This window comes from Fukomys damarensis, unplaced genomic scaffold (genome assembly GCF_012274545.1).
Source record: "Fukomys damarensis isolate Sample0158 unplaced genomic scaffold, DMR_v1.0_HiC HiC_scaffold_1, whole genome shotgun sequence".
NCBI classification, from domain to species: Eukaryota; Metazoa; Chordata; class Mammalia; order Rodentia; family Bathyergidae; genus Fukomys; species Fukomys damarensis.
Genome location: NW_022900913.1, coordinates 68,293,705 through 68,315,832, shown reverse-complemented (window position 1 = coordinate 68,315,832; position 22,128 = coordinate 68,293,705). Strand labels below are relative to the sequence as shown.

Genomic DNA, 22,128 nt, shown 5'->3' with positions numbered 1-22,128 from the left:
AACAAGTCTGCTGAGCATTGCGGTGCATGCCTGTATTCCCAGCACTCTGGGAGACTGAGGGAGAAGGATTGAAAAAGTTCAAGCCTGGCCTGGGCAATTTAGTGATTCAGCAAGATCCTGTCTCAAAAAAAAAGATCTGGGGTGCAAAGGTCTTGGACTGAACCCAAACAAACAGTCTTTCTATCTCCTTGGAGCATTTAAAATGCTCTTTGGAAAAAGTGTCTGGTCCACTTCATTTTCCGGCTTTCTTGTTGAGCCTGGCCTGGGCAGAATCCAGAGAGGTCCTAGAGTGGGACACTGAGGCAGGCTATGGTGTTTAGCTGCCAGGAGTCCTGCCTCACTGGGCCACCATCTCGGGGTACCTCTGGTGGTAGCTGGGCCACCTGGGTGTGTGCAGGAGGGGATTCTGGAATAAGCCAATCCAGGCTGCTGTGGTAGAGGCCCAGGAAGCCTCTTCTGGGATTGTATGCGGATTGCCCCATGAGACAGGGCACTGCTAAGGACAGGGAAGGGCTGAGAAGTTTCTGGAGCCTCTCAACCAAAGAAACTCAAATACCAGCCTGTCCCTCCCCCTGGAGGTGCCAGAGGGTGTAACCCAGGCTCCATGGGGGAGAGGGTGGGAGGCAAAGGGTCAGCTCATGGTAACTGGTCCAGCCTGAGCCAGCCTGCTGTCCCTAGAGAGGCCAGGGGTAGATGAGGTCTGTCTAGGTCCTGAAGGAACAAGGTGCCACTAGGGGCTATAGCACACTCGCAGCCCTTTTCGGAAGACAGGTAAGCCAGGTGTGGTGGTGCACACCTGTCACCCCAGCACTTGGGAGGCTGAGGTAGGAGGATCACTATGAATTCAAGGCCAGCCTGGGCCTTCTTTCAAAAAATACAAAACAAACAACAGAAGCAGACAGGCCCCTGCCTCTTCCTCTACTGTTTGCCTGGTGTTGTAGGCCCCTTGTAGGGCAGGTAGCTCACCCAAGGAGAGGGCCTTCTGTCACTCTCCGTCCTGGCCCTCCCAGGGTGAACAGCAAGTGATTAAATTACAGGTGGTCCAAGCCTGCTCCTTTCCCATCTGGCCTCCCCTGAGGCTGAGCCCTGCCCCCACATTCTCCCTGCAACCTTCTCTCCCTCCAGGCTCTAGTCCTATCCTGGCCCAAGTATAAGCCAAAGTCCCTTCCACGCCCCCAAGTCTGCTCCAAATGGTGCCAGTGTCTTTTCTCTGCTTTCTTCACCTCCAGACTCTCCCAGAAGTGGCCCACAGGTCCTGGAGCCACTGCAGCCCCACCCTTCAGCCACGCCACCGCCCCCCAGTCCAAAACCCAGGTCACTGGCTGTGCACAGTCTCCCTGCCTTTCCAGGGCTGGCCACTGTCCCTCTCCTGTCCTCCTCCAGGCCTGGCCACTGTTCTGATGGGGTCCTGGGTGAGGACAGTGAGATGCTCCCTGAGCATCCGCCCCTGCCATTAGAGGCCCCATCAAAACCCAGTCACACCTTCCAGGACGTCCCCAAGGGTAGAGGTGGCTGCCAGCTCCAACAGGATAGAGAAGCCGCATTTGGAAGCCGGAGGGCTGGGGTGCCCTGAAGAGCTCTGCCCTCCTCCCCTGGGGCCTGATGTCTACTCCACCACTCTGAGCAACAAGGAGGGCCTGGCTGGAGGACTCAGCAGTTCAGCCGCACCTTATCTCCCTGCTGGTGGAGGGCTGGGGGCCAGAGCCAGGCTCACCCTTCAGCTATAAACAGCACACCTGTCAGCACCTCGGGGTGCTGCCCGAGGAGCAGCATGGTGGCAGGCAAGCTCCCACAGCCTAAAAATTCCGGAAATTGCCAACGTGGCTACCCACAATAGTCCAGCCTGTCCCCTTTGCTCTCCTAGAGACCCTCTGTTCTCAGCACCTTTGCAGAGGGAGCCCCATAAATACTGAAGCTGAAACCAACAGAGGGGCAAAGGCTGCCAGGTGGGGTGGGTGAGGTCAGGAGTTGAGGTTCAGCCCACCACCCTGGCTGCACATCTGCTCTCTCACACATGGAAGGCAATGTTCCCATTTTACAGGTGAGAAAACTGAGGCCACCGGCTGAGGATAGCAGCGCTGAACATATATATGTGCATGCCTCTTCTCTAAGGTTTGAGGTGACCCAGACTCTGCCTGAGGGGTGGGGGCTGGGCCTTTGAGCAGCTCCCTGCCCCCCATCCCCTAATGGATGCCTGGCTGGTGGAGGAGAGAGGGCAGCTCAGGTTGCAGCCATTGTACCTGTCCAGGATAAATAAAGGCATTTCCCTCACCCTCCCTATCCCTACTACAGAGCAGGCCTGCAGGGGCTGCTGCCACCCTAGTGTGGCCTGGAGTCAGAGACACTATCAGGCCTGCCGGGGACAGGTACAGGCAGAGCAGTAGTTGCACCTGAAGCAGAGATGGGTCAGTTTCTTCCAGTCCTTTCTGGCTGTGGACCAGGCCACCTCTGTCCCACACATCACACAAGCCCCATCCGACCAGGTGAGGTGACATGGGAATGTCCCCAGGGCATGGGCCGCGGGACCTGCGGCAGAGGTTCTGGCTTGGATGCTGAATGCCATCTGATAGCCACTGTGAGGACCAGGTCTTGGCTGAGGTGGCAGCGTGCTCCTCCAGGGCATCTGGCTTGGCACCCCTTGTGGGGGAGTTCCTGGTACAGAAGCCTTTGTGATCCCAGGCAGGAAATGCCACCATACAAGGTGTCCCTAGGGCTGCCCAAGGCCATCTATCCATGACCCTCCAGTGGCATTTCCAAGGGACTTCAAATTCTGGGGAGGATTCCAGCATCCAGGCCACCCTTCTGCCCAGCCCAGGTGATTCAGGGCGTGTCCCAGAGGAAGCCCTGCCCCTACCCAGCCTGGGTTCTATTTCTGAAAGTCCCCCAGCCTCTGGCTGTGGCACTTCTTGACACACCCCCTCCCCAGTGGAGGATATTCTTTGCCATCTCGTTTAAAGTCTCTGTGCTGCCATTTAAGCCCTTGGCCACCCAGGGCCAGGTGGCACATAGGTCCCGGGTGAAGTCACTGGCTATCCTGGGTGCCAATGAGCCAGGATGGAGCCAAGTTGAGGCAGCGAGCCTTGAGGACAGTGGGGCGGGGGGACAAGGCACAGTCCCTGGTATGGCACTGAGGACCCGTGGGACTGTGTAGGAGACCTCACCTTGTGCAGGGAGGAGACCTGCTTAGGGACAGGGACTGTGCAGGGCCTGGGTGGGGGTGAGCACCAGGATCAAATGCCTGGATGTCATTGTGTCAGTGAGGGCACACAGGCTCCAGGTATCTTTCCCTCAGGGACCCTGTGGTCGCCGGGACACTAGGTCTGGAGATGCCAAGTTCCTGTTGAAGGATGGAAGGCAAAGCCAGCACCCGGATGGGGACTCTGTGGCCATTCCCTGGCTGCCTGAGACCTGAGGTTCTTTTCTTCTCACCTTCCCCAGCGCCCACAACAATTTCCAAAGCTAAGACCACCGTCCTCTGGGAACATTGGCCAACATCTCCTGGGCCTCCCCCACTGCCCACTGCAGCACTGTTCCTGGCCACACAAGTCTCTGCTGCTCTGGGGAAGAAACTATCCTCCATGGGGCAGCAACCTAGGCACCTGCCCACCCATGCCCTCCAGTGACAGCCTGGGTCTCACCTGCCATTGCCTGCCCCATCAGCACTGTCCATGGCTCAGACACCAGGTGAGGGGTGGTCCCTGTCCTCACTTCACTGTGCCCCCTGACCTTGGGAACTTTATCTGACTGGTAGTGACTGGGCACCTGCTGCATTCTAGGCAGTGGCCAGGTGCTGGGACTGTAGCAATATCAAACCCCAGCTCCTCTTCCTTTGTCTCAGGAAAGGCTGGCTCTGGCCCCTCTGGGTGTCCATGCATCCAGCAACAGAAGAAGCCCTCCCAACCCCTGATGATCTGTGTCACCCACCAGACTCTTCCCATCAGACACAAGAGGATACAGGGGCTGCTGGCCCACACTGGCATGCGGGGAACGACCTGAGACAGACGGGGGAGCCAGGAGCCCAAGTCAGAGAAGGTGGGAGGCCCAGCTCCATGAGCTGGCCACGGCGGGACCCTGGTGAGTCCAGGGCTTCAGGGAGAGGAGGGCCAGGTGTGGGAGCCCCGTCACCAGTCCAGCCCAACCCCACCAGAACAGCAGGGCTGCAGTCTGTCTGCTCATCCGTCCATCTGCCCATTATCTTCCCTGTCTGTACCAGGAAGGATACTTTCCCAGAGCACCTCTTGCAGAGGAGGGGCTCTAATTTTCAGCAGCCTGAGCCCGCCCTGCCAGGAGCAGGCTTAAGAGGGCGCTGCCCTGTCTGTCCTCTTGCCCACCTACTCTGCAAGCTCAGCATTTCCCGCTCAGCTCAAAACACCCAGCCCCTGTCCCCATGCCTTGCCCTTGTGAGCTAACCCAAGCACATAGGTCTGGGGGGCAAACTCCAGCCATAGGCAAGACCAGGCTAACAGTCCAGTCCCACCCCTCAGACTGGTGTGTGTGTGTGTGTGTGTGTGTGTGTGTGTACGCATCCTCTCCAGGAGTCCCAGCAGGACGGACATAGGGACAGACACACCCACACGACCTCTTCAAGCAACCCCTCCCCCAGGGGTGCAGGCTCTGGCTGTAGCACACTCACCCGAGAGATGGTGAGAGGCATGTTGAAGTCCTTGCCTCCTTGCAGACGGAAACCCCAGGGCCCAGGCCCTGTCAGGGTTACACTGTAAGACATGCTGGTGGTGACAGTGGCCGCCTCTGGGGACAGAGGGTTGGGAGAGTCAGGATGCGCACATACCCACCACCCCAGCCCACTCCTGCTGCTGCTCCTGGCCCCCGGCCCCCAGCCTTGCCTGCTGTGTTCCTTACTCTCTGCCTGGGCTGTGTGGAGCAGCTCAGAGGCTCCTAAGAATAGCAGGACCAAATGCCATCGACACAGATATCTGCCCTTGCTGCGCCCATAAATGGACTGTAACCTTACACTGTGCCCGCCTGGCCAGCCACTGTGACTCACTCGGCTAATATAGCCCCTGGGGAGGGGTGTCCGGCACCAGGCAGGAAGGGAGGCCTCCTCAGGTAACGATAATGCTCTGGCCTCCCTCTGCTCTCTGCAGAGCCCCAACACCCCAACATCCTGCTCTGAGTCCCTTTGGGCAGGGTCTTGCTGTCCTGTGCACTCTGGCCTGAGCTGAGTATTGTCCAGTGTGGGACCTTTTCAGTGCCTCAGATTGAGCTCAGCCTCCAGTAGGTCTAGAAAATATTTCAGCTCAGAAGACTGGTAATCCACCCCTGGTTGTTCAGCCATAAAAATGATCACGTTCATTCTGGAAGGCTGAGACAGGAGGATCACAAGTTTAAGCCCAGCCTGGGCAATGTAGCAAGAGCCTGCCTCAAAATTAAAAAATAATATGGACCTGGCATAGTGGCTTATTAATTCTAGCACTTGGGAGGCTGAGGCAGGAGGATTACCGAGAGTTCAAGGCCAGCCTGGGGTATATAGTGAGTTAAAGGTCAGCCTGAACTACATAGTAAGGCCTGCTTCAAAACACACACACATACACACACACAGGCTGGGGATATGGCTCAGAGTTAGAGCTCTTACCTAGCAGGTAGGAGGCCTGGATTCAATCTCCAGGGCTAAATAAACAAGTGGACTCCAGATGTTACTCATACACAGGTCCTGGGTTCAAACCCCAATATGGACAAAAAAAAAAATCACATCACAACAGTACCTCTGGGAATGGTTTAGCTCAGCATGGGAGCTTTGACACTACAATCTCTTGGTCCAGAGAGGCTGATACCCTGGCTTGTAGGAGTCAGGGCTCAGAGAGATTCAGTGGCTCCTACAAGGTCACCCTGGAGCCTGGGTCCTTCCGGTGGGACTCCTGACAAAGGATGGGGTCCCAGTGGCTGCAGGGCCTTGCGGAACTCTGGCTCAGGGAATAGGGCTCCCCCACATACCCAGGTGCAGGATCTAAAGGCAGGTCCAGGGCACTCCCACCCCTGAACCCCTGGGGCCTGGCTGGTTATTCCTGGCTCTTCTGTCTCATTTGTGCCCTGGAAAACTTGACAGTAGCATGGAAAGCTGCAGCTGCCAGCATGCATGCCAGGCCCTGTGCCCTTTGCACAGGAATGGAGGGGTAGGGGAGGGAAGAGTGGCTATTTGTCTAGCTGCGGGGGCACAGCATGGAGAGGAAGCATGAGCAGCATGCCCAGCCCACCACCCCTCAGTACTCCTGCCAGTGCGGGCTGTGGATCAAGGTGCCCCATGAGAGACCACGGGCGCATGGGGTCTGGACTGAGATCAAGGTGCAGGCTGTCTCCTGGGCTGGGGAAACTGGGGTTCAGGGAAGCTGAGTAGGCTCTGGCCGGATCCCAGCCTCATGCAGGGCCTGGCACATACGACGTACATGTAGAATGCCTGAGCTACTGGGCTGCTTGGTCATTTGCCCAAGGTCACAAAAATAGCAAATGGATGAAGCCAGGCAAGGACCTATGTTCTTTCCCTCAAGCCACGTCACCACCTCCTCTACTTTGTGTCACGCAGCCCCACCTGTCCCAGCATCCTATTCTTTTCTCATCCCTTGCCCTGTGCCCCCCAAAGCCCTATGCCACCTGTCCCTAACTCTCCACATCTCCACCCTGCCTGTCTGGGGAGCAGTGTGACCACTGCCAGGACAGTCGGCCTGCTGGGTTGCTGATAAAGGCTGTCGCTGTCACTGGAACCCCGAGCCACAGGCTCATCTTTGGCCTCCAGGGAATGGCAGGGGTGGCCTGGATGCTCTTACAGGCAAAGGCCAGCCTCCCTCCATCTGCCTCCCCTTGAGGAAGCCCAAGCCAGCTGGAGAGCAGCTCAGAGCTCCCTAGGGAGTAAGGCTGGGCCATCTCTGGTCCCCACCACCACCACTCTGCATCCTCAGAGTTGGTGATGGGCTTTCAGGAGAGCAAATCCCAGGGCAGGAACATGGGAGAGGAGGACAGATGCTATTGCAGGGACTGAGGCCAGGTCAGGCTCCCTTTCCTTCTCAGCCCCACAGATCAAAACCACGTTTGGCAGAAAGCATCTCTACTTTTTTATTTCCTACCCTTGTCACAGCCACCCAGCTCTAGGTGAACCCGGACCACGGATGTGACACAGACCACGGGGCTCAGTGTACATGCAAATTGGTACCTACAGTGCTCTGTGCATGCAAACGTGGGCCACCTGGGGATGGCTTGGTGGGGCTCGGGATGGGGAGGCTGTGTCTGGTGGGAGGGGCAGCGCTGTCCCCACCCCAGGACCCTGAAATGCCTAGTCTGGCCAGATGCACGGCTTGTACACAGCAGTGTGTTGGACCGGGGATTTAGCTCAGTGGTTCCACAGCCTGCCTCTTCCCGAGTTCGATCCCTGGTACCAAAGAAAAACAAACAAACAAACAAACAGCAGTGTGTTCCTGGAGCCATCGTTTGTAGAAGTGGCAGCTGCTGGCAGCAGAGAGCTGCAGAGCTAGGACATAAGAGTGCAGGCCACACAGGCAGGACTTCCATGGTGTGAAGCAGGACACAGGGCTGGGGCTATGACTCCAGCGCAGCAGCATAGGTGACAAAGCCTGCAGGCTGGCAGAGCTAGGTGAATCCCAGATGGGAGGGAGGGCCGGCTGGCTTCCTACATCTGGGGATCCAGGCTGGGGAGCTGCCCCTTCATCTGAAAACGAACGACACACATCTGGTCATCCAGGAGTACATGGTCCCCTTTGACCCTTGGTGTTTGGGTCACAGAGACACGAGTGGAGGCTATACAAAGGGCCAGGGTGCTGCAGGATGGCTAGGGCCTTCTTGGGAACTGCATCTCAAAGGAGTCCGAGCCTGATGTCCCCAGGCTCCTGCCCATGGCCACCTGCCAGCCATCTCTCCTCTTGCTCCTCCCACACTGTGCGGGCTCCAGTGTCCTGTCTCACTGCCCTGCCAAGCCTCTCCTTGTCCCCCCTGTGCCATCAGTTTCCTTGGCAGCTGCTCCCTGCAAGCTCACTCTGCTCAACAACCCCTGCCCAGACACCATGGATGGACCCAGCCGTGCCACAAGCTGACCTGGCCCTAGGATGGGCACTGTGACATCTATCATTGTCTACCAGGGTTCACAGCTTGGGGTCGCTGCCAGGCTTCTGCCTTGGCTGCCCTGGCTGTGCACAGAGCCCAGACCCCAGGATCGGGAGTGGTGCTGGGGCCAGGAATGCTGGGGGCAACAGGCACTGCAGCCCAGAACTCCTCCTTAGTGGACACCCAGGAAGCAGCCAGGTCTGGAAGGCAGGATGCAGCTGTGGCCCTGGCTGGATGGGGAAGCCCCAGGGTGCCGAGTGCCAGCCTGGGGTGTTGTGCGGGGCTGAGAGAGAACAGGGGAAAGCTGTCGACAGGGTGGGAGTCCGGGCCCTGGGCACATGGCATTTCCAGCATTCCAGAGCTCGGCTTCTTTAATTACCATTGACATTCCGTTCCATAGGCACTTGGGCCGACAGCTGGCCTTCTTTTAATAGCCACAAGTGTTCTGGTGAATCCTGCTCTCAGGGTGTCCACAGCCCACAGGCCCTCCCCTAGAGTCGTCCAGCCCTGAGGTCACATAGAGAGGGGCACAGAGTCCAAACACAGCCACAGGGTGGACGCTTGGGACACAATTTGTCCTGTGTCCTGGGGCATCACAGTGACAGAAGACGTGTGCCAGACATATGGTTACACATAAACATAAGATATATTCTGTGGCTTTAGAGCACAAATCTTCATGAACAGACTCCTATATGCATGCTGTGCATCTGTCCAGGCGCAGAGTGCCAGCACACTCAGTCACACGAGGACACACCCAAGAACAGTCCCAGCCACCCCAGGAAGGGGAGGGGAAAACTGGGAGACGCAAGGACCCAGTGATTCCCAGAGACCCTCAGTCCCACCCACCAGAACAATCCCCTACTAGCCCCTGTTCCCGCCCCTTTTCAAATCGGCAAGTGTCCAGCCCAATCGCCTTTCTAGGAACCTCAGCTTCCCATTCCCGGGCCCTGGGAGTGGCCCTGGCTTCCCAGTCCTCCAGGCCTGGACCACAAGGGAACTTTCCACTTGCTTGCTGGGCAGACCCCCATGCCTCGGTGTCTGTCCAGCCCTGGGGAGGCAGGAGAGCTTTGTGAGGTGAGAGCCTGTGGTACCGCCCCCCCGCATTCTCAGCCCCAGTGCAGGCCCTTTTCTGGCCTCGCACAGCGTTCAGGTGATTGTGGTCATGAAATCCCAGCAACAGATACCTACCAGGGCCCGACTGTGTGTGTGTGTGTGTGTGTGTGTGTGTGTGTGTGCGTGTGTGTGTATTTGTGTGTGTGCACGTGGGTGTTTAGGTTTGGGGTAGAGCAGCGGTCTGGAGAATCTAAGTTCTATTAGCAGATGAGAGGAAGGAGACCACTGTTTAGGCCGTCTACAGTGGCTTTGTTGAGGGCCACAGAAGACGCCATAGGCTGGAGGAGGAGGAGTCCTATTGTGGCCAGGACAGGAGCCAGGGTGCAGAGACCACTCCTACAGACATTTGGGGCCACAGCTCTAGGCCATGGGATGCTGAGGGCTCCCAGGGCTGACACCAACTTTGGGGGCCACAGAGGCCTGGGCTCAGGAGGTTATGCTGGGTAGGCTGGAACCCTTCTCTCCTGTAGCCTGCTCTCCATGGTTCCTAGGGGGCAGGGGCTTCGTCCTAAGGACCACAGGGCCTGTGCTGGATCTTACCTCATCTCTGGATGCCCATCTGGGGCTAGAAATGCTAAGCTTTTTCATCTGTGCCTCTGAGGACTGTGTTGGCACAGAAACAAGCTCTTTTTTCTTTTCTTTTTTTTTTTTTGGTACTGGGGATCGAACTTGGGGACCTTGCACTTTCAAGGCGCTGTGACACCACTGAGCTAAATCCGTGCCCCGTGTTGGCACAGAGAAAGGTGACCTAGAGCTGGAAGACCTAAACTCAGATTGGACCCACTGGAAGTTGGAGGAGGACACAGAAGTTGGAGGGGCCAAGGGATCTCCAGTCCCAGTGGCAGCTCCACCAGGGCCCGGGGCAGGCTAAGGATGGAGCAGCCAGGGGCCAGTTGGTGTGTAGCCAGTGTGCTTACCATGTCACTCTCAGAGCCCAGGGATTCCTGGCGCCTGTGTCCTGAGATCCAGCTGAGGTTGGAGGCCTGGCTGCTCAGCCTGGAGTGCTGTGTGGAGTGGTAGCTGAGGGAGGGCCGGCTTCGCTGGCCAGACACACCCAGCAGCATGCCCAGGCAGGGCAGGTGTTGCACAATGGCCATCCTGCAGGGCCACACACCTGATTATGGCCAAGGGACAGACAGCCACATGGACCCCAGAAGAAGCAGGCTGGTGGGCTTTCAGGGTTGCTGGGGTAGAGATAAAGCTCAGTAGTGGGAGTGGCTGGAAAGTCTTGGGGTGGCAGGGTTAGGTAGGTGAAAGGGGGCCAAGGACACCCCTGAGTGCTCTGAGCCGGACCTGCTGAGTCTGTCAGCTGGCTTTGAGAAGGTGGTGAGTGACAGATGCCATCAGGCCAAAGAGTCCCCACGGAAGAGGCACCTGCTGGGATTCTTATCAGCCAAGCATGCATTGGCCACAGAGGTCCTGGACCTACCAGGGCCCTCAAGGCTAGGTCCTGTGTCCCTGCTGAGTCTCTCCAGGATATCACAGTCTGAGGAGTTGTCTTTGCAGGGAGGAGTGGCTGATCAGGGACCTTGGCTGCCTTGTAACTCATCTCAAAGACCCTGTAGTCAGGATCAGACTCTGCTGGAAGCCCTGGTATCCCTGCAAATGAGCCACGCCCAGCCCAGACCCCACTGCAGGGTGTCACTGCTCCCACCAACTGACCCAAGAGACCGACAGATATGAGCCTTGCCCCCACCTGCAGCCCCACTGGTCTCAGGGTGGGTCCCCAGAGGTCTGGAGGTGGCCGCACCTGTACTTGGGGTGGGTGATGGCATAAATGATGGGGTTGTGGATGGCAGAGGCCTTGGCGATGACAGCTGGCACTGAGTTCATATAGGGTGTCAGGACGTGTGCATACCTAGGACAGAGGAGGCACAGAGTACCCATCCTTTGCAGTACCCAAACTGTACCCCAGCCCAGCCCTACAGCCCAGTGAGCCCCTGGCCTGCCAGGAAAGATTCTGGGCTGAGGCAGGGGGAAGGAAGCTGGGGGTGGTTGAGGGTGGGGCTCTGGGAAGAAGACTTCAGGTTTAGACAGGGTCTCATGGTCCCACTGTCACCCTGGGTGCCCCTGTTGACCTCAGACCCTCTGTACAGCTCTTCCTAAGCACCACCCTGCCCAAATGCCCACTACTCCCTGGTTGCCTTAGAGAAACCTGGTCCAGGCCATTCCTAGACAAGAAGGTTGGTGCCCAAACACGGGCAAGGTTTTATGGCTCTTGCAAAGTGCTTCTGAAGTCTAGCCTGTGCCCACACTGCTGCAGATGACAAAGTTCCCAGGTCTCACCACAGAGGGCACCTCTTCAGGACCCATTCCTGGATGAGCAGTGCCCCTCCTGCGTGCCACAGCCAAGGCAAGGAGACTGGAACCTCAAGGACAGTTGCATGTCCCCAAGGAGCCTGGATCTGGGATGGCCCAGAACATCCCTAGCATGTGTCCTGGAGCCTCCATGAGTCAGCTCCCACCCCAGCCTCATATCACCGGCTCACCCTGCAAAGGCCACCAGGGCCACAGTGGAGTAGGGCGCCCAGGAGAGGACGAACAGGAGGATGACCAGCAGTGCGATCTTGGCCATCTTCCACTCACTGCGCAGCTGCTGCCGCTGCCGCCGCTGCCATGGGGACTCCGCACAGGTCTCGAAGGCCCTAGGACATGTGAGGTCTGGGTCAGACCCCTCTCGGGTTGCAGTGAGGCCTCGGGGACTGTCCCTGGGGACACTCCGAAGGAGGCATCCTTTCTGGAACAGAGCCTTGCTGGGGCTTTACCCGGGTGCCTTTCTGTCCCCTCACCACACCTAAACCTAAGAGGTGCCAGCTGCTCAGTGCATCCTGAAGCCTAGAGCACCCAGTGGGTGGCAGCCCTCTCCCACCACAGGACGCTCACCGGCCTGTCTCCCGGATGGCCCTGAAGATGAAGACGTAGCAGTAGATGATAATGAGCAGCGGCAGGAAGAACACGAAGCAGAAAAGCAGCATGGTGTAGGAGCGCACGGAGGGCGTGAAGGTCACGTAGTCCCAGGAGCAGGATGTCAGCAGCCCCTCCGGCACATAGGCGCCTGGACCAGGAAGGGCACTTAGCCTTCGCACAGCCCTGCCCAGGGCTCCTGGTCCTGTGGGGGTTTTGTGGGGGGCTGGGGGCTCCCACATACAGTGCTGGCCCAGCCCCTGCCAAGCCCTGACCCATGTAAGCTGGTCATGCCATGTACCTGTCACCTCAGCCCACCTCAGCAGCCCTGCATTGGGGCACAGGCTGCCCAGGTGACCCTGACCCCTAATGGAGCACCTTACTTTTCCTGCTGCTAATAGTGCTCCTGTAAATGTCCACTTGAGGCTCAGGTACCCCCTTGGCCCCTAGCCCTGCCAGCTGGCCCAGCCCAACTTCACCTACTGCTCCTCCCCCAATGCCACTTACTCCAGCCAAAGAAGGGTGGCAGACTCCAGGCCAGGGCATAGAGCCAGATGCCCAGCAGGACAAGCGCTGCCTGCCTCTTGGATGCCAACCCAATGGTGACCAGTGGGCGTGTGATCACCAGGTAGCGGTCCAGGGCGATGGCCATCAGGGTAATCATGGAGGTGATGCCAAAGAGAGCCCCACAGAAGGCATAGAACTCGCAGCCTGTGGGGAGAGCCCTACCTGAGCCCTTGGAGTGGAGCGCATAAAGGGCCCAAGGGCAAGCAGGGTCTCGGTTGGGATGGGGGCGCCTCCTTCCCTGACTCTTGGGAGAACAGGCCTGAGCCCTCCACACCCCATCTACACCACATCTGGGTGAGGCTGCAGAGGCCTCAGGACCAAACCCAGTCTTCCCTCCTCCCTCACTCATTCCTGAAGGATGGCACCACTCACTCTGTGCCCAGGAAAAGCAGTGGCCTCGTCTGGGCCACCCTATGCTGAGGGATCCCTGCCAAGCCCATCTTCCTCCCTCCAGGAGGAGGGATCTCATGTGCCTACCTGCCTCCCCAAACAGCCATCGCTTATAGAGGCTGCTGGTGAAGAAGACGGGAGCCTGGGTGAAGCACATGAGGAAGTCACTGACCGCAAGGTTGATAATAAACATGTTGGCTGGGGTTTGCAGGCCTCTGCTCCTGTGAGGGTCCAAGAACAGTCAGGGGTGCTTCCTGACACCTCAATACACACGCATCCACACGCACATGCCATGCACTCACACATGCATGCACACAAGCTTTGCACACGCCACATGCCTGCACGTGAATGAGCATACACACCTGTGCACGCGGGCAGGAAGAGGGCTGCTAGACCACCTGTGCCTCTGTCCAGCAGGTGCTCCCCAGGCAGCAGCTAGCCCCAGTAGTGCCAGCTCAGGGGCACCCCAAAGTGGTTCCCCCGGGACAAAGCAGGGTACAATGTCTCTCCAAATGATCTCTCCAGCCACAGCCCCCAGGGATTCCCCTGTCCCCCTCCTTCCAGGCTTCCACCTGGCCTAGCCTCGTCCAGGACAGCTGTCTCTGTGGCCCTCATTCTGGTGGTGAAAAAGGGTGGAGGAGCTGACATCTGTGACCACAAGTAGCCACCTTCACAAAGCTCATCTCTTGTCCCCATTCCTCTCTGGGTCTCCCCTGACAGAGACATTGCTATTCATATTTTCCAGATGAGGGTACAGAGGGCCTCACTCATGAAATGACTTGCTCTGGTCATAAAGTCCATAAAGCTCAGCCAGGATCCAAACCTTCCCCTGCTGGGCAAAGTACATACAGGACCTTAGGAATTGACACTCAACTCACTGAGGAGAACACAGCTCCATTTGCAGGTGAGCAGCATGAAATTGAAGAGGACAGAGCTGCTAGGTGATGGCAGAGCCAAGGGGGTTCCCCACAGGCTGGGCTTACAGTACTACCTGCCTATTTCAGCCATCAGCGCCAACAGAGGAGGTGAGGCGGGAACTCACAGGATTTCGGGGACTTAAGACTCAGGAGCCCAGTGCTGCTCTTCAAGGTGGAAGGAGGATGCTTGTTGGGGCAGAGACCCGAGGGTCCCCATAGTTCCTGGCCTCCAGAGAGCATGCGCCATCCGAGCTTCCTGGGAACACCCTTGCACTCGAGGGTGGAGCCTGGGCCTGAGACCACAGCAGGATTGGCGCTGCCTCCCCACTCAGCCCCTACAGTCCCGTATCCCACCCAACCCCAGCACCTCTCTGCACTTCTCTTCACCCTCAGCACCTGCAGAAGGTATAGATGACCGTCAGGTTGCCCAGCATCCCTGTGAGTCCCACCAGCAGGATCACCGCGCCCAGGGTGTAGTGCGCATGCGCTGGAACATCCGCTGTGGGGAAGGGAACACGGACCACAGCCTGAGTCCCTGCTGCCTGCAGAGAGAGAGAAGCAGGGCAGCACCTCCTTATCACCTTCCGGTGTTCCTGAAAAGGAAGGTTTAGGGCTCCCAGAGGCCCAGGTGGGGAGACTGAGGCACGAATGTTAAAGCCACTTGCCCACCCAGCCATCTGGTGACCGAGTGGGATGAAAATGTATGTCTTCCAAAAGTCCAAGTGTCTTTACAAGATACGGTATATATATATGGTGAATGCCACTGCCGTGTGCCGTCTAACAGAAAGGTAGATTTGTAAGCACATGATGAGGTGTCCTCATCCACCTTATTTGCTGGATCTGGCACTGTACCACTTCTGGCTCTTCCCCAGAGTCAAAATAACCATGAAAAGGTCAATGTTTTGAATAGATTCAGGACACTCAGGCAGCGCTGTGACAGCACAACTAAAGACACTCAGGAAAGAGGACTTCCTGACCTGCTTCAGAATGTGGCTAGAACAATGGAAAGAGTATGTTCAAAGCCAGGGAGAGGATTTTGAGAGGGACTCGTGGCAGTGTGGCTTTTATTGTAATAATTATTTTTCTGGTACTGGGGATCAAACTCAGGGCCTTGTGCTTGTGAGGCAGTGTGTTGCCACTGAGCAGAATCCCTGGCCCCCATTGTAACAATTTTTAATTTAATTGCACACTGTAGTGTTTGGTCATACCTCGTGGCCTTCCACAGACAGCACAGGGAAAGCATTGCCCTGTGAGGTTAGTGCCAAGAGATTAAAGATTTCTCCCACCCAGCCCCTTGCCTGGGAAGGGCGTGATTTGGTCTCTGTCCTGCCCAGCAACCCACTCTGACAGAGCCGTGGGCATGCTTCCTAGAAGGTATCAAGGCCAGGGCGGCTGCCTCTGTTTCCATCTGGGGATGGCCCAAGATCGCATCATAGATCTCAGGCCTTTTCTGTCACACGTCAGAGTAGCAGGGACAAGAAGTAGAAAGGAGGGGTCTGTACCACACTCCCCCAACCTTACCGTGGGGCTGCCTGGCAGAAGCTGGCCCATCATGGAGAGGCTACTTGGGGTGCCATCCCCCTTGCCAGGTGCTGACAGGTTAGCCAAGAAGCTGGGCTCCTGGGATGGGCCTGGAGAGACTTGTGGCCCTGACGGAGTGTCCATTCTGAAGCGGGTGGTCCTTGCTCACAAATATGAGGACGTCAAGGGTGTGAGAGACTCAGGACTTCAGCTTTCCAGCTCCGCAGCTCTCTCTCCTCCATCCTCAGCACCGAATGCCAGCTCCTGCATCCTGCGCAGACACAGCTGCAGTGGTACTTGGGGCCAGTGTCCACTCAGTGTCTGGCCAAGCGTGAAGGTAAGCATGTCACAGTCAGGGCCCTCCTCAGCCCAGTGCCGCCCACCTTTAAATAGTGGTGCTGAGGGCTGCACATGCGCAGTCCTGCCTTGCTGCTGGCTCCACAGACACAGGTCCCTGGGGGTCCATGGATGGCAACAGAACTGTGTGTGCACATGAGAGAGTGAGAGAGTGAGCACGCACATGTGTGCATGTGTGTTGTGTTGCAGGGATGTGGCTGAGCCCAGGTTCTGGACATCAGACGGAGGATTTTGTCCTCCTTCTGACAGAGTTGCCCAAGCTGGGCCCTGGCTTCCCTGAGCTCATCAAGAGGAGCCCCCATGCTGGGCAGGAGAATTTCTTTGAGTTCAAGGCCAGCAAGGGCTACACAGGGCACTGTGGGTCCCTAAGCAGCACCTCTAAGAGAGGCCCAAGGAAGGGGCATCCCATCCATGCCTGGACTTTGGAGCCTGACCCCAGCAGCCCTCTCGAGTGACAGGGATAAACTACCCTCCATGCTCCTACCCACTGGGGATGTCACTCATAAGCCCATGCACCCCACATCTGTGCGGCAATCCCCCACCCAAGCCTGCCATCCCATTGGAGCAGCACTGCCATGTGGCAGCCTCATCCTCCAGCTGTCCCCGATGGCCACGCCCCCAGGCTGTCCTGGCTATGTACCACGTCTGAGTCCAAGGAGGGCTCAAGCCTGCATTAGAGAAGTTTGCTTTCATTGTCATGAGCTTGGTGACCAGCAAGGGGCCCCAGGAAGGAGTGGTCTTTGTTCTTGAGGATCACAGAATAGAAAAGTATCTGGTGACTGGAGATTAGCACCAGGTGTGTGTGACCGGGCCCACCTGCTAGTGTGGGAACTCCTACATACCAGGCCTCCCTTTTCTTGAGCTGTTTTGTTTTTTACCCTCAGCACTGGAGACAGAACTCAGGGGTGCTTTACTACTTAGCTATATTCCCAGTTCTTTTTTAATATTTTGAGTCAAGGTCTCCCTAAGTTGCCAAAGCTGCGCACTGGAACTTGTTATCTTCCTGCCTCAGCCTCCCAGACTGCTGGAATTATAGGCATGCACCACCATGCCGGACCAACTGCTTCCCCTGCTCCCCCTCTAACGGTGCACGGCACAGCCTTGGTTGGGGATGATGAGCACCAAGTTCAGGCTCCCGGCTGTCCAGGTGCAGCTGGCAGCCCCTGAAGACAAAGACACGCTATCAGAGCCGTGGGGGAGCAGAGAGGAACAGGTCACCCAGCCTGGGCTCGGGTGCTGCTCCTAAAACCTCCCCATTCCCAGCTGAGCCTCAGCTCCCAGTGCACCTTCTCAAGGTCACTACGGGCGCCATTCTAGGCCCCCACTCACGTCCTCCTCCCCACCTGTAGGAGTGTACACCAGTGGTGTCATCGATGGTGATCTCCCACGATTATGCCCATCTCCCTCTCTGGCTGCAGATGGGTCTGTCTGGCCACCTGTGTGAACCCGGTCTGGCAGAGTGCCTGGCACACTGCATGGGGAAAATCAACACCTCTGCCAGACATGGTGGTGCAGCACTCGGGAAGCTGGGCAGGGGATGGTTGAGAGTTTCAGACCAGCTTGGGCTACACAGTGAGTGCAATCCCAGCCTGGACTACATAGTGAGACACTAAAAACAAATTTTTTTAAATCAACCCCTCCCCGGTCCCTGCTTCTTAAAGTGTGGTCTAAAGAGCGGCCACTTCTGTTTCACTTGTAGCTTGTGGGAAATGCAGCCTTCCACCAAGCTCAGGTTGCTGATTCCCCCAGTTGGGACTCTTCCCAGGACTTCAAGGGATGGTGACAATGGTGGAAGGGAGACTGAGGCTGCCCAGAGATCAGCGACATCAGGATGCACTGTGACACTGGAGGCCGGAAAGGCTACAGGAGGAAGGAGGCTCTGGGTGCCAGGGGCTGGGGCTGTGCAGCAAGGTGTGGCAGGGAGGGCGCTTATAAGCAGGGGTGCAGACCTCAGACCCCTCGGCCTCCTGCTATGCAGGAGCCAGGTTAGGCTGGAGAGGTGTGGCTCCATGGGCCCAGCCTGTTTAGCCAGTAAACTGTGGAGTTGCCCCCCAGGGGTGCTCTCACCCCTTGATCACCCTGCCCCAGCCGTAGGTGACTCCTTTGGGAGTGGCTCCCTGCCTCGCTGAGCCGCGTGGTGCCCTAGATCAGCCCAGCCATGGCATCAGGAGTGATCACACTTGTCCCTGTCTCCACCCACAGCTGCCATACCAGGGAGACCAGGGCTGAGTGTACACAGTGGTGCTGGCTGGCCAGGGCCATAGCTCAGTGTTATTCACACTTCAGAGGCACAGCTGGAGGTGGCAAAAGCTTTCCAGACCGCCCATCCTCAGGGACACTGGCAGCCTCACTTGTGCCACTTAGCGCTTGACCCAGGCAGGAGTTAGGGGCAGCCCAGCTGTGGCCTGCTTCAGGGACTGAAGTGAAGCAGCCCCCATGAACACTGCCAACAGGGTGCCCCCAGTGTTGATTCGCAGACCTTCTAAGTCCCAGAATTCTCAAAGGCCTAAAAGTCCTCGAAAAAAAGCCAGCAGATAGCTGAGTTTGGTGGCACCTGCCTATAATGCCAAGATTCCAGCGGCTGTGGCAAGAGGATCACTTGGAGTCTGAGGCCAACCTGGGCTACATAGTGAGTTCTAGACCAGTCTGAACTACATACCCTGTCTCAAAATAAATAAACAAACAAATAAATCAGGAGGGTAGCAGGATCCTGGCTCCTGCCAATCTGTATTTCTGGCCATGCTGACCAGCATCCCATGAGCCCCCAGCCCAGCCAAGGGCACTATAGTGTCAGTCTCATGCCACCCATCTACTGCCATCACCTTCCTTGTCCTGACACTGACAGAGATCTCTCTGCTCCCCAGAGGTCCCTGAAACTCCCAGGAGCTATGGCCAGAGGTATTAAATGTCCTAATGGACACTCAGCCAGTAGGCACCACCAGCCTCACTTACCTGGGCTCCAGCAAAGCCAGCAGGATGGGGCCTTCCTGCCCAGATAGAAACAGAAGATCCTGTGGCCACCTCTGCCCATCCTTGCTGTGCCCTGCGCTGGCCCAGGACACCTCTTGCAACCCCACCTGGGTCAGCCTGCCCTCAGGAGCCAGCTAAGCACCCTGGGGGTCTCTAGTACCCCAGGCATCACAGTCCTTTTCATAGTCCCTGTGCCCCCTACCAGAGGGGGCAGGGGAGAACAGTGGTGGCTCCCATAAGGGGTGGAGAATATCACAGAGTCTGACCTCCTGAGGGTGTCCACATTCCTGGCCTAGGTATTATTCCTGGGTGCTCACGTCTGTTCCCTGAGCTGGCCCTGCCCAGTCTGCCTGTTATTTCAGGAATCCAGTCTGGGGCACTCCTGTGTCATTCCCTCTGAGCACCACACATTCACTGAATTCCTGCAGTTAGGTGCCACACCTCAGGCTGGCATCAGACACAGTGGCCGCCTACCACAAGCTAGTTTGATGCCTACCATGAGCTAGTTTGATGGACAATGAGGAAGGGTGACCTCAGGGTACTGCCTCGGGAAGCAGCCCATCTGTGCCTTAGCAGTAGGCCTCTGAGGAGGGCATCAAGTGACAGAGAAATGAAAAAAGGAACCAGGAAACAGAGAATCAAGGGAAAGCATAGGTAACCTAAAGAACACACTTTGTTTGAAAACTGACCACACACCCAGGAAGAGTGTATGGGTGTAGAAAACCCAGGCACACCCAGCCAGTCACCTACCCAAAGTATGGCTTGCCACCCAAGTGAAGTTCATTCTTTAGGTCTGGCATGTTCTTTCTTACACGGAGCACTCTGGGGTATGCAGAGAGCTTGCTGTGTGTGGGGTGTTATGCTTTCTATCTAAATGCTTCCTCAAGCCACATGTACTCAGAGGTGGCTTTGTGGAGGTGATTGGACTATGGGGGCTGGATCTGTAGCTGGTTTGCTAAGAGGCCAGGCCAGGCTGGAAATGGGTCACTGGGGACGTGGCCAGATCGCTGGGGGTGTAGCCTGGTCACAGGGGGTGTTGTGTGGGTGGTTTATCTTCCTGATTCTCCCCCTCTCTCTGCTTCATGCTGGCCATGACTGTGAACAGCTCTCTTCTGCCTTGTCCCTCTGCCAGCTGTTCTGTCTTGGAGCCAGCCAATTATGGACGGAAACCTGAGCCAGAATAAACCTCGCCTCCTCTTCAAGTTGTAGGTGTCGAATATTTGTTCTTAATGACAAGGAAAGTGACTAAGTGGTTTGTGTCTAGATGTCCCCTCAAAGCCTCATGTAGTCTTTTCAGAGGGCTTTTTGAGAGGTGGCTGAAAGAGTGTGTGATGCTGGGATTAAGGGTATGTGGTTACTAAACCACTACATTGATTGGTTTGGCACTGCCCTAATCCCGGTAGTGAGATAAAAGTGGCAGAAAGACTACGTTAAGCTTCCCCTGTTGCTTTTGCCACCGTGTGTGGGCACCACACACTGTTTCTCCTCCAAGATGCCCCTCTACCATGTGCCACTCTGCCTTGGAGCCAGCCAATTATGGACTGAAACCTCTACAAACTGTGAGCTAAGTCAACCTTTCCTCTCTTAACTTTGGGTGTTGGATATTTTCTCTCAGCAACGAGAGAAAAGTAACTAAGACACAGGGGTTGTCTAATTTCGTGATTCCACGCTGGAACAGCAGGAGAAGCAATTTTCCTTTTCAGTATGTTCTAGCTGATCATAAACAAGTGCCCAAGCCATTCCCTACAAAGTGGGGCATTCATCTGAGGAAGAGAGGAAGGAAAGAAGTTACCTATGTTGATGGGTGATGGCCTAGAGCAATTTCTGCCAGCTCAGACAGCAGAGATTTTGAAGACCAATGGAACAGGATGGAAATCTGCAGGGAGTCCAGGATGCTCTCAGCAAAGAGCAATACCCAAAATTCAGAACCACGAGCCTGTATCTGCTTTGTGGCCACCACACAGACCCTAATGGATCACAGCTTGGCATGAGTATCACGGAATTGTCCTCCATGAACACTGTGTACCGCTGGCTTTGTCCTTCCATGTGAAGGTACACAGGTCAGCTTTGCTCGCAAAACCACAAAACTGCCGCAGCATAAATTCCCTCCTGCCTCAGGTCCAGCACATTCAGGTTGACCTCATCTGGCGTCTGGCTTTACCCACCGCCTGCTTACAAAGAGCTGGGCAGTCAGGAGGAACTGTGCAGCTCTGAGACTCAGGTTCTTTGCTCACAGAATGAAGATATTTTGGTCAACAAAGGATTGCACAGAAGATGCTGGTCCCATCTGGGTGTGGTGTTGCATGTCTGTAATCCCAAAACTCAGGAGGCCGAGGCAGGAGGATCCCGATGAGATCAAGACCAGTCTGAACCACATAGCAGGACCCTGTCCCAAAAAAACCAAAAGAAAAGAAAATTCACAGAGCCTCCTCTGATAGGTGGTCACTAAACAAGTGAGCAATTCCCCTGCTCTGCTTATCCATAAGAAGTCCTGGACCGGACCAGGGATATAGGTCAGTGGTTCTGCTGCCTCACAAGCATAAAGACCCAAGTTCGATCCCCGGTACCAAAAAAAAAAGAAGTCCTAGACCAAATGGCCATGTAACAACTCACTTCGGATCCCCTCCTGGAAACCTGGGAGCTATTTTTCTTCTCCTTACTTCCAGTAAACATGCTCCTAATGTTAATGTGTACTGGGGTGTCCAAGGATCCCTTCCAGGCTCTTGTCCTGCTCAAAAAATTGGTCAAAGTCAAGGGAAAAACAGAGATGTTTTACATCTATTAAAGATATTAGGGCCGGGGATTTAGCTCAGTGGTTCCGCAGCCTGCCTCGCAAGCCCAAGGACCCAAGTTCGATCTCTGGTACAAAAAAAAAAACAAAAAACAACAACAAAGATATTAGCTTGGTATGATGAACACTCAGGAGGCTGAGGCCTAGAGTCCAAGGCCAGTCTGGGCTCCATAGTGACATCCTGCCTCAAAAAACAAAACAAAACAAAACAAAACAAAACAAAATATACATATATATATGTTAAAGGTAGTAACAGAAGGGAAAAGAAGTATGCTCTGTACAGCACAGGGTGGTGGGCTGGTAAAAAGTCTCACAGTGGCCATGAGCACAGTGGCCACCCTCTTTTATACCACCATTCTGACATCAGATCTAGGTCATCCCACCAAACACCAACTTGATCTCCCCCAGAACTGAAGACATTGCTCTGATCAGTGTCAGGTGCAGGGCTCAGCAGCTCTTTCTATATCTCTTTGACTGAGAGGTCTCTGTGATTTACAGGTCATGCCCAATTGCCTAGCTACTTTGCCATGC

The 22,128-nt window shown here is 56.1% G+C and overlaps 2 protein-coding genes across 8 annotated transcripts in view; both read right to left on the bottom strand.

The window, feature by feature from the left end:
• Ldb3 (LIM domain binding 3) overlaps window positions 1-5,039 on the bottom strand; it is a 59,270-nt gene extending 54,231 nt beyond the window's left edge. Inside the window, exons 1-2 of one of the 7 annotated variants that reach the window (XM_033761732.1) lie at window positions 4,845-5,039; window positions 4,634-4,749 (exon numbers count right to left, since the gene is read on the bottom strand). In XM_033761732.1, coding sequence (XP_033617623.1) covers window positions 4,634-4,726 — 93 coding nt within the window. In that variant the 5' untranslated portion in view covers window positions 4,727-4,749; window positions 4,845-5,039. The remainder of the gene's footprint in view (window positions 1-4,633; window positions 4,750-4,844) is intronic. The other 6 variants (XM_033761731.1, XM_033761735.1, XM_033761733.1 and 3 more) reach the window with 6 other exon arrangements.
• A 2,100-nt stretch (window positions 5,040-7,139) lies between these two features.
• Opn4 (opsin 4) lies at window positions 7,140-21,150 on the bottom strand. The gene is made up of 10 exons (XM_033761749.1): window positions 20,599-21,150; window positions 15,480-15,959; window positions 14,355-14,500; window positions 13,129-13,262; window positions 12,592-12,795; window positions 12,064-12,235; window positions 11,670-11,825; window positions 10,931-11,038; window positions 10,098-10,278; window positions 7,140-7,675 (listed from the first exon to the last, which is right to left on the bottom strand). Exons 2-10 carry the CDS (start codon window positions 15,621-15,623, stop codon window positions 7,637-7,639), a joined length of 1,284 nt encoding a protein of 427 aa, XP_033617640.1. The 5' UTR covers window positions 15,624-15,959; window positions 20,599-21,150; the 3' UTR covers window positions 7,140-7,636.
• Between the last annotated feature and the right edge of the window lie 978 nt (window positions 21,151-22,128).

Excerpts from the sequence above, each read along its gene's own strand:
- Opn4 (XM_033761749.1), bottom strand. The coding sequence starts at position 15,623 with ATGGACACTCCGTCAGGGCCACAAGTCTCTCCAGGCCCATCCCAGGAG. Across the intron at positions 14,501-15,479 it reads TTCTGCCAGGCAGCCCCACG|GCAGCAGGGACTCAGGCTGT; the intron begins GTAAGGTTGGGG and ends CTCTCTCTGCAG. Across the intron at positions 11,039-11,669 it reads GCCCTGGTGGCCTTTGCAGG|GTATGCACACGTCCTGACAC; the intron begins GTGAGCCGGTGA and ends CCTCTGTCCTAG.